Here is a 12,432-nt window from a genome sequence, read left to right as displayed (position 1 = left end):
TAGGTGCTTCTATTAAAAGTTTACAAGCCTCACACCAGATGACAGCTCCACTCTATGCACTTGACTTTCACCTCTCAGTGTAATGAATAGGCTTGGGGTCTTTCACATTTAAGAGGAATGAATTGACTAGTGAAATGCTAGGGTGGTGGCTTAATGGCTACTGCATGGTTGGAAGCCCCTAACATTAAAGACAAAGAAAAAGGAACAAGAATATAGTTTTGTCTCCAAATATTGTGTCAATTTAAAGATGAATCATGTACCAAAGCATATTGTACCGTATAAAAGTGTGAAAATATTTAACATAATTTCTTTATCATCACATGTTTCCTACAACAGACATTTTTAATAAAGAATACTAAAAAGCAGTCTTAAATGCCTCTCTAAAACCAAGGTAGCTTTGATTGCATTAATCAAAGAGGTGTAGCTAGTTGGTAAAAGGGTTTTGTTCATATCTGCATAGGTCATAGTCCAGAAAGATATGATAAAGTGAAAACTTTCAAATCCTTTGACAAAGGAAACCAGTTAGCGATTATTCATTGCTTTATTTCTTTTTTGATACATTTATCTTTTAATAAAATAATTGATTTGTTTAAAATAAGTCAATTTGAAAAGAGCAAGTCCACAGATCCCAACATTTTAACCAATTCCAAAAATGAAATTTCTATGAATTTTATCTTCATTGGAAAACTTAATATTCTCACCTGCTGCACTGTAGGAAAAGGGATAGGCAAAAGATTAAAATATTTCAATTAAAAAATAGTCTATAATTGGTGTCAATCTGGGGACCAAATAACAGACCATCTAGACTGATCAGATCATTAATATTAAATTACTTATGTGATAGTGAGGCGCAGAGAGAGATCTGCAAAAGTTTGGGATTTTCAAACCGACATTTGGTTTCAGAGCTGTTAATTTTTCATTTGAAATCTTGATTGACTTGAATAGCCACACACACACACATACATATATGTACATATATATATATATATATATATATATATATATATATATATATATATATATATATTGAATCTCCACTTACTTCGTTTAAAGAATTTCTGCCCAGCAAGTTGCAAAGAGATGTTTATTGACTAGAAAAGTATGGACATATGGTCATCTTTGAAATCAGTTTCTTTGGAGGAAAGAAATAACTGTTGCTTAAACCAGCTTTGAACAACTGTACTTTATATCAGGTCTCCATGTCAATTTAATTATCTGGTCAAGTTTCATAGAGATTTGCTTCATTTATTTCCTTGCATTTTCAAGTAAACTTGACTCCCAACCATTCCCAACTACTTTTCCCCATCCCATTCTGCTTTGTACTATATTCATTCACAGTTACACCCCTCACTAACAGCATCTATCTATTCCACATTGTATCTTCTACTTTCTCCAAATAAACCCTCACTTTCTCCTATTTTAATTACATTCTCATACCCTAGCCCTTTAACCCTCCCCCAATTCCTTACATTCCAGCAAAGATCCTACAACAACCTAACTCTCTTCCCTCATAGAAAATACTTCTTTCCTACCTATCCCTCAATCAGCTTTCAGACTCCACCACCACTAAATATTCTTCTGTCCTGCAACTTATTTTTCCTTCTTGAACCCTACTTCCCCACTACCTGCCAACTATAATATACAGACCCTTTACTTTCTCGTGCTACTCCTCAGATTATCCTCTATTCTTCTCCTGTTACTGGGCCATGTCTCATCCTACCATGACTGTATATGAGCTCTCAACATCTCTCCAACTCTGGCCCAACCAATTCATACTTATTCCCTACAGTATCCATGCATCGTACCAAACCTATTTAATAACACCCCTCTCCTTTACTCCAAATACAGACTGATTAACTCCATTTCAACTCAAACCAAAACAAAATTAAGTGGAAAAACCTTCTCCAAAAAGAAGCATCAGTAATTCCCCATTATTCTAAAATACTTCTAGGAGGAGACATTCACTCTAATCTTGATCCCACTTATCACAAAGAAAATCAAGACAATTCTCTTCCACACACTACTCTAATCCTACAATGGTCAACTTCCAACCCCAGTAATATAACTTTTGCTGCCATAAATATTAGAAGTATAAGAAATAAAATTGCTGAACTACATGTCTTGATTAACCAACATAAGCCTGATAGTCTCACTGTAACTGAATGTTGCCTTAAACCTGGCATAAATGACTCCAGCATTACACTTCCTGGCTATGATGTCACTTGCAATGACTGTATAAAGAGGAAAAGAGGGGTGGCATTACTTAAGTATTTCCCAACATCTACCACATTTCCCAAAACCAATACCAAACTTCAATTCAGTAGAGCTTCTTATTACTTTCCTGAAATTAATCAATTATAACCAAATATGTATTACTGTTTTTACATCCCTCCTGTAGATAATACAGCTATACTGGAAGATATCCTACATTGGATATCAATAACAAGAAAAATTACTACTAGGTGATATGAATGTCAGTTGGTTGGACATAAACTCTAACTCCCCACATCTAGTGTGAATTTATTTGGTTTCACACAACTAATTAATATCCCCATACATTATAGCAATACATCAAATTCTCTTCTAGAATGGGTCCTAGTATCAGACCCTAGCACACATACCACCTCAGTTACAATGTCTAACTGTATCAGTGATCATCTCTCAATCTACATAACAAATTTAAAAAAATGATGAAAGGTTAATATTGGTGGACCAGGATAGTGGATTATGTACACGGTTGGTTTACAAAGTCCATTGAATACGTGGGAGAAACAGACAAATGCAGGTTTTGTAAAACAGAATTGGAAACAGCCACACATCTTGTTGCTGGGCGTAATATATTAATGGCAGGACTGTATACTGAAAGGCATAATAATGAGTCAAGACTGTTGCATTGGGGATTGTGCAAAATATTGTAATACTGAAGAGCTGAGAAGCATTGGAAATGTGACCTACAAAGCATTATAGAAAATGAAGAAGTTTATATCAGAGGAGATCATCCATTACCAGCAGTTCAAAAAAATAGATGCGAGAAAACCAGATATAGTAGTCCATGAAAAGAAGACAAAAGTAGCATTGATTAGTGAAATTGCTATACCCAGTGACTACAGTGTCTTACAGAGAGACACAAAGTCAAAAAATTCCAGGATTTACCAGCAGAAATGAGGGCAATGTGGAAGAAGGATACCCAGACAGCTCCAATAGTACTAGGAGTCATGGGTCTTATAAAAAAGAATTTACAATCATACTTAAATATGTTACCAATACATGTAACTCTGTATGAATTGCAGAAGGAGTCGGTTCTGGGCACATTGTGGGTGCTGTGAAGAACACTTATAGATAACATTAAAAACTGAAACAATACTAATTTCATGAAGTGTAATCATACTTAGACTTAGGAATGGGGTCCATTCCCATCATAGTATTAGAAACCCAAAAGACTTGGAGAAATTAAATCTCAGACACCTCACAACTCCAAGCACAATTGAAAGTAGTCAAAACTTTCTCAGGTAATATAAGAATGTCATTTGGTCTTGATAAATGTGTAAAAGCAACTTTTAAAGCAGGAAAACTGCAGCACCAGGAAAATATCAGTTTGGGACAAGAATGTGATATAAAGGAACTTGAGTAGGAGAGAGTGTATAAATATCTGGGAATTTATGAAGGATCAACAATAAAACAAACAAATGTGAAAAAACTCAGTAAGGAATATTTTAGAAGACTAAAATTAATACTAAAACAGCTCTGATATCTAGGAATTAATCTATCTCATTTTGAAATCTAGTTTCCAAACTATAAACTAATTTGCTCTTCCTGTTTTAACTTACACTTTTGGGGTGACTGACTGGCCCCTAAAGGGATTGGATCAGTTGGACAGGTAAACAAGAAAATGCTTCACACGTATTAAATGATACATAAAAATCAGTGTATCCCAAGATTATATATTCTTTGTTCTGAAGGAGGTATGGACCTCCTCAAAATTGATTACATGTACGGATATTGATTACATGTACGGATCTGCAACTGTAGGACTGCATACGTATCTGCTAACATCACCAGATCCAAACATAGAGAAAGTTTTGAAACATGAAGAGAACAAATCTAAGATGATGTCCCTGCTTACTTTACAAAAGCATATTGACGTTAAGTGGGAATGGAAACCAAACCAGAAGTAAACACAAAAACAGGCAGCAACTACATGTCCCAAAAAGTAAAGAAGGAATATAAGCAGAAGGATCAGATAAGGAGGCACGAACTGTGGAAAGGCATAAATATTGTTGCAGGTACAGAAAATTCCTGGAACAACCTCATGTTGATCATGATGTGATGCATGAATAGTTAAGGAGAAGTGAAATTAAAACAAAAAAATGAAAGGTTAATATTAGCGGCCTAGGATAGTAGACTATGTACACGTCGGTTTACAAAGTCCATTGAACATGTGAGAGAAGCAGACAAATGTGTATTCTGTAAAACAGAACTGGAAACAGTTGCACATCTTGTTGCTGGTGTGATACACTAATGGCAGTGGGCCTGTATACTGAAAGGCATAATAATGTGGCAAGACTGTTACACTGCGGATTGTGCAAACATTACAATATTGAAGTAGCTAATAAGCATTTGAAACATGATACACAAAGTTTTATAGAGAAAGATGAAGTTTATATCACATGGAGACCCATTACCAACAGTTATGGCAGAAATGAGGGCAATATGGAACAGAGATACCCAGACATTTCCAATAGCAGTAGGAGCAATGGGTCTCATAAAAAAAGAATTTATAGTCTGCTACCAGTATATATAACTCCATATGAATTGTAGAAGGAGTCATTTTTGGGCACACTGCTGGTCCTGCAAAGAGCACTTTTGGCTAACATCAAAGATTGAAACAATACTAATTTTGTGAACTTTGATTATACTTTGACTTAGGAATGGGGTCCATTCCCATCATGGTATAGAAACCCAAACCTTTGGAGAAATTAAACTCAGACATTTCAAACATCCACTTAAACAGTATGTTTATAAAACAACATGCAACCTTTGCAAGTTTAACCTGGAAATGTTCATTACTATCCTATCATCTATTAACTGGAACTTCCTAAAACTTCTCCCATTAGATGATGCTGTAAATGAATTTAATACGATTTTTCTGAATTTCTTAAATAGCCTTGTACCTCCTAGAAGGAAGAGACTATCAATGCAAGCAATGTCTTTTGGCTTTTTCCAGTTAGGGGGTCTCCACAGTGGATCACTGGTCTGCTAAAAATAAATAGTGCAACTTAGCTATCCAAAAAGAGTGGACTGCTAATGCAGGAGAGAAAACAAGCAGCACGGAAAGAATCAGAATGCATCACAATTGTACTAAAAACAAATTAATGAAGACAAAAAACTATACTATAACAATTTAAAGAATAATAGTGAACACAACTTATAAAATTTTGGACAGCCATTAAAGAAATCTTGCATCCCAGCCATTAATTCAATCCTAACCCCTCTCCCAATAACTCATTACTCAAAACTGCAATACAGTTCAACTCTTATTTCATAGATAGTATAGCATCTCTAACCAAGGATTCCCCAACATCTAATCTTAACATGTATCACCACATCTACTTTCACCTTCAAACCTGCACCCACGTCCTATGTAAAACTCCTGTTAAACAAACTCAAACCATACTGTACTTCAGCTGATGACCTTCCGAGCGAGTACCTTAAAATAGCAACTGACAGCATTGCCTACCCTGTCTCAGTCCTTATAAATAGGCCGATCCAGGAATGCCATGTTCCCTGTCTTTAGAAAAGTCACACATTATCCCTCTGCACAAAGGAAGAAATTCAACAGATATTACTACATTTAGACCTATAGCAATCTTATCCCCCCTCTCCAAATTTCTTGAAAAATTTATTCAAAAACAACTGCTAAACCATCTCCTGCAGGAAGAACTCCTATCCCCCACACAGCATGACTTCCATCCTTCCCATAGTACTAACAGTGTACATCTACCCTATACAGATACTGTCAGTAATGCTAGAGATAACAGCAAACCAATCTCCTCCTTATTTCTAGACTTGTCTAAAGCCTTTGACAGTTTGTCACAGCAAACTTCTACTTCAAATGTTTTCATTAGGTCTCTCTCAGCCCACCCTTCTATGGTTCAAAAGCTACCTATCCAATAGGTATCAGTCAGTAAAATGACACTCCACACTCTCCCCATACCTCCCAGTCACCACCGATGTACACAAGGCTCTATCCTTGGTCCCCTCCTCTTTCATCAATACCCTCCACACATCCATACAACAGGCGGCCCTAATGTCCATACTCATTTTCACATCTGACAATATGGCACACCTCCAAAACAGCAACTGAAACATGGCTATGTAAACTTGAACAGTGCTATAATAAAGGTGCTAATTATGTAGCAAATACCCCTTTCAGAACCCACCACTGTATAGCACTAAAACTCTAAATTGGTTAGAACTACCCCATCAACCAACATATGCACAGCTTCTTACCTCCTATAAAATTATCCAAAAAATCAATCTGCTTGTCCAGCATTAAATAACCTTCTATATAACTATATTCCCATTTGGTCATTATGATCCAATGACCAGAAATTCCTTTCTATACTCATACCATGTTGTTAAAGCCTTGAATTCGTTACATATGTCCATCAGGTCAATATGTTCCCACCACTCCTTTAAAACCATTCTGAAAGACTTCCTAGCCAAAATCTGGCTCTGTACTTGCTCAACACCAGGATAATTATATCACTGTTGTGCAACCATACCTCACATCTCCTTACCCTCCCTTCACTCACTTTCTCACTTCTATCAATTTCTTTCTCCTGACTTTGTCTCTAAATATACCATAAACCTGCTTTTCTCTCACTTCATATTGCAATTCCTGCTTGTATTATATTAACTTATCTTTAATTTCTCTATAATCTGTCTAAAATTTCTGAATTAAATCATTGTTATATAACTTGTACCTATTCTTAACCAATGTTTTTATATTATGACTAATTTGTTATAACTATTGAAACTCTTCTTTTTTGTATTACTTTTAAAGACTGTAAAGTTTTTGTTCTTAAAATGTTTTGTAATACTTTGGAGATTTTCTCCCTGGGTCTTTGCTGAAAATGGGCTCCTACCCAGTCGGAGTTTCCCAACAAAAATAACTAGCAAATGCAGTAATATTAATTGCACTTTGAGGAAAGACTGGAAAATCTATTAAGGAATTTTACAATAAACTAAGAAAATGACTGAATAATTAAGTTGATAAAGGAGAACCCTTCATGTACTAGGCTTAGCTGTAATAGGTTTTGAGTAACATCCATTATTAGAGAGAAGAGTAGAGATGCTGGAATAACACACCTTGATGGTTCATAACAAAATCTGGAAACCTGGAAATCTGTTTCATGCAATATGCATAAAAAAGTTATATTACTCATATACAAGTGCATCACCAGAGAGGGAAAATGCCACAGAATCTGAAATGCTATTTGAAGAAAGCATCAATACTAAAATATCACCTTGGTCTACATTTTGACATAAAATCATGACTCTAGATTGAAAGGAGGATTACATAAAGAAGTACCATCTAGTTTCTGTTTGCCAGTGTCACCAGAAAAATATTTGTGTAAAGATTTGTAATAGGCTTTTTTGTTTTTTATATCAGAAAGGTATGTACCACAGTTAATATAGTCTGATATGAAATAAATACAGAAAAGCTGATTGTGTGAAAAAAGAAACAAACTATAATGAACTACTAAAACAATAATGGTAATAACTGAGACAGTCCCCAATAAGCACTTTCATTCTGGAGACAGAACAGCACCGTACAGATGAAATAAATAACTCTGACACATGTAATGCTAAGAACATATTACACTGCTTTTAATTAAAGTGTAAATTTTCATAAAACCATGAGTCCAGTAAACCAAATTAAAGACATGATACAATTCTGATAATAAATAACTATTTATAAAGTGGGTGTATGATAGGTAAAACAGGCAATGGAACTAAAGAGATGGATAAACTCTACAGATATTATTTAAAGACTTGTTAAAAATGCACTGTCAAATGGACAATGACCAGACATGTAAATAAAATACTGCTATTGTCCAATAAATATATATGTCCTAAAGCTGAAAGCACAAAGGATATATTAGCTATTAACTGTCTTCTTTAAGATACCTGATTAGTGGACTTCATGAGAATATAATTTGTGACTTTTCCAAAAGGTAGTCCCAAGTTGATGACATCATTTTCAGTACAGCTTCCTTCTGGAAGATTACATATGTGAACAACTCGACCAGGCAGTGATCTTCTCTGTGGATACTATAAAAAAGTTAGTTACACCAGTACTTACATAATTGAAACAGTGCATACATTTTAATCATTGTCACATATGAAAAGCAGAATAGCATGCATTGCTATGAGAAACCTTAAATAATAAATCTTTTTATTTTTAATACAATGAACACCTGGCATGACTAGGTTTTCAGCAGCTGAAGTGACTGGATTCTGGTGTGACACCACACAGAGTTTTTCACAACTTGTAAAGCACAGATTCAGCTTCAGGCACATCTTATTCCTCTAAAAATCAATTTGTAAGGTAAAATATTCCATTTATATGTACTTTCTAACACTGATTAGTACTCAGTGGTTTCACATTCAATACATTTTTGAATATTATATCAAAAAGTATTAAAGGTTTTGACTAGAACAGGGCATGATAGTTAAAAGATCCCTATAATATTAGTGAATTCAGTTATACTGTATTGCATCTGACAAAGTTTACCTAACAACTAGAATAATTGATTATTTATTTGTTTATTGTGCATTAATTGGATAATTAAATTGGTCCTAGGGCCATTGCTGGACCTGACCAAGGATACAGGCACATGTAACAGTGACATAAAGTAAACAGAAGAGACAAATACAAATTAGTGTTTGATGAGCTAATAAGAGGCGACAAGTGAGTAACAGTTAAGTAATTTAAAGTGCATCTACAAGCAATTTGACTGTCTAGAAAAGCTACTCTTCCAATGGCACTTTCATATGTTGCACATCAAACTTATTAGCAGACGTTTAAGATTGTGGATCAGTTGGATAGTTGCAGCAAAGTGCAATGAGCAGTAGTAAATACTGATTTAGGAAAATTATGTGAATTAAGCACAAGATGCTTACAACGTATTGGAAGATGTATATACTTATCAGTATCTGCCAGCCCATTTCTCAATCTAGAAAAGAACCATGAAGTTAACTAGAAATGTCGAGCCACAAGTATTATGGAGTATAACATGGTGAGATTCTTGGGGTGCATCTATATTTTCTCATGCAGAACGCACAAAGAGCAACACTGTGTTTGAGCTGCACTTTGCAGCTATTGAAATGTGCAGCCTGTAAATACAATCACAAACTGAATTATAATTAAAAATAGCTTACCTGCTGTTAGCCAAGTTGCCAATGTACCCAAACCTCCCCAGCCCGATGTCACTGTAACATTATGTTACTAGGAGCAATGGTACACGGTGAGTAAATGAGGGCTAACTAAGCCATCTAGTAACTCAGTTTATTATGCAGCTCCCCAATTAATTTTCCATGAGGGCTCCATTTAAAACTTTTTCTGAACATTGACTGAGTGCGCAGACTCTGACCAATTTCTAACAGGATAAAAAATCTGAACAAAAAATTGATAATTGAAAAATAACAGTGTTAAACTCACTGTTTCACCAAAAAAAAGCAGTTTTTGCAGGAGTGAGTCCCTGCACACCTAATATGGTGTCCTGCACCCAGCATGCATACTTATATATACTAACGCTAAGTTTGCTAATCCTTCTTTTGCAGTTCTGGAGTTAGTATTGATTTCCATGAAACTGCTCTTAAATTATTGATGTTCCATGGATCATACTTATGGATCTTGAACATAAAGTGGGAACCAACCCAATGAATATAGAAAAGATTTAAACAGGATTATTGCTAAAATTCATGACAACTCTATATGATTTCACAGGACTAATAAATTCCTCAGCTCCATCAAACTCCACTGGACCCATACTCTGCATAGCTCAACATTTTCTAAGTTTTTATTTTAAGAAAATCTGTGCCAGAAGTGTTCAGAAATTACTAGAAAAGATCAATAAATCAGCTGCTAAGTTCTCTAAAATATACCCAGCACTACAGTAAATGGCAGTCCCGCTTAAAGACAAATCACTGCCCTGCATATTCGGTTTATCTTTAACCAGGGGAGTGTTTCCAGCAACTTTCATCTCCTCAGTTATTGTACCATTGCCCTAGATTTTTTCATCCTCCTCCCTGGATGCCTTCACATCTATTTCCAATCTTTGCCTCAAAACAAAACTCTTCAAGAAGTCATGATATAAACAAAGTTTTAATTATGTAAAGAAATGTTTTTCTCTCTCTGACTCATAATACAGATTTTATGAAAAATTCAGTTTCATCATAGTACTCTTATCATAACATGAATAACAATCAATGTAAAGTACTCATCTTTGTTGATATGATACAGGCCTTTGGGATGGTTAAATGGTCTATTTTTATTTTGCCTGAACTCTAAAACCTTAATTGTAGCCATGACATAATCCAATGGCTCAAACTTTACTTTAATAAAAGAACTTTCCATGTTTGTGGTGGTATAGCTTTGTCAGAAATTGGCTTTGTAGACTGTGGAATAATCCAGGATTCAGTGTTGAGTCCAAATTTGCCTTCCATAATTGTTAGTAATGTAAATAAAATGATCTTCCTAACCTAGATGTCGTCATGCATGTTGATGACATTCTCCTCAAACAATACCACACCTATCTTACAGAGCAAAATACAGTCCAACTGTATCAAGTTATAATACCAGATTTAAATTAATAAACTTTCCGTAAGTCCTAAGAAATCAGCAGTTAGGGTATTTGCCTCACTAAAATGACTGAAGGAAACAACCCTATTTATCTTTACAAAATCCATTGGTAATCTAATCCCCTTTGCTCATCAACAAAACAGGACTGCTTCTGGCAGCTAGCCTATCTGTTAGGAAACACACGTAAATAATAGTCAATAAAACAATATATGAATTAAAACAATGCTGCAAACTGACTTACCTTCTCTAGAAGCATGTTCTACATCTTAAATTAGAATATGGCCTGCCTGTCATTGCTCTTCACTCCTCCTGTAATATCTACATTCTATAGAACAAAACTAAAACAACTTACCACTTTACTCTCCTTGCTGTTGCTTCCACCCATCATTGTGAATGCCTAAAAAGGACATACTAGCTTCCTCTCTACTGTTAAATACTCACATTTTAAAATCATTAAACACCACTAGTGCTGCCTTTAAGTTCTATATTTTCAGTCAGAGCATCCAACTAGTCTTTAAGACACAACAATGGTGAGACACTCTTATTCTTAACAGATCATCCTTTGGCTTAGTAACAGATGAAACACCATTTCAAGAAACTAGCTCCACTACTTGGAATCAGCTTCTAAATGCTTTTGCAGAGTCAACCCAGGCATCTTGTTTGTCTAAGTTAAAGGATCATCCTTTTTTCAAGAAAATTAATGTAAATGTGTTAGGGCTGCTGGCTAAAGCCAGTGTCACTCCACCGGTGGGCATACATCTACCTCATAGCTCTTAACTATTTAGAAATTTACTGCAATGTTTTACAGAATTTATTATGGCAAGTTTTATCAAAGTCGAAATCTGGCAGTTAGTGCAGGGGATTAAGCTTATGAATTGCTAATGAGCTGCTTCTTGTGGTACAGGGTTTGATTCCCTTAGCTTAGAGCATTACTTTGAGAAGGACACTTAATCAGACAATGTTTTGGGTCAATTTGGAATCTGGCCTAGGCTCATCAATGGTCTCCTGAACTGTATGCCTAATAACATCCTATGACCACCCTACTTATAGTGATTTATAACAACCTTATTAAGATACTTCTAGCTTAATACAAACTTACTATAATTTGTGTTGTCAGTAACTTATTTCCTTTTCCACGTGTAACAAATCTAACAATATTTGTGCATTGTAGGGTTATCCAGAATAAATACACACTGATCAACAGCATAACTTCAGCTCTCGCAGTCACTGAGAAAAAGGAGTGCCATTGAACATTGAAAATGTTTTTTTTTGGGGGGGGGGATAAAATCAGTTACTCGCTAGTAAATATACTGCCTGGATGCTAGAAAAGAAGAAGTTTGGAAAACCTGAAAGAAAATCAACCAGAAAAGGTGAAGAGAAACATTGTCTGGGAAGGATTCTGCAGCTGTTCATGCCAAAAGCAGTTCAAGCTTCAGCTTTGGTTCAAGAGATGGCTTGCAGTAATTTAGAGGAAAAAATAAATCAAATGTACTCAGAGGTGATTAAATTAAATGAAACATTAAAGGAATATATAAATTCAAACAACAAAAAGGCTGGAAAAA

General features: G+C 35.1%; 1 protein-coding gene across 2 annotated transcripts in view; it reads right to left on the bottom strand.

Annotated features, from left to right (window-relative positions):
• The window catches only part of RBM20 (RNA binding motif protein 20), a 1,470,922-nt gene that overhangs the window by 338,071 nt on the left and 1,120,419 nt on the right, over window positions 1-12,432 (bottom strand). For both annotated transcript variants that reach the window (XM_044055714.1, XM_044055715.1), the window contains exon 7: window positions 8,194-8,337. In XM_044055714.1, the coding sequence (XP_043911649.1) occupies window positions 8,194-8,337 (144 nt within the window). The remainder of the gene's footprint in view (window positions 1-8,193; window positions 8,338-12,432) is intronic.

The sequence above is a fragment of the Protopterus annectens genome, chromosome 14.part0, assembly GCF_019279795.1.
Source record: "Protopterus annectens isolate FY-2018-M chromosome 14.part0, PAN1.0, whole genome shotgun sequence".
NCBI classification, from domain to species: Eukaryota; Metazoa; Chordata; order Ceratodontiformes; family Protopteridae; genus Protopterus; species Protopterus annectens.
Note: the sequence above shows the minus strand (reverse complement) of the source record. Positions and strands in the feature narration are given on the sequence as shown.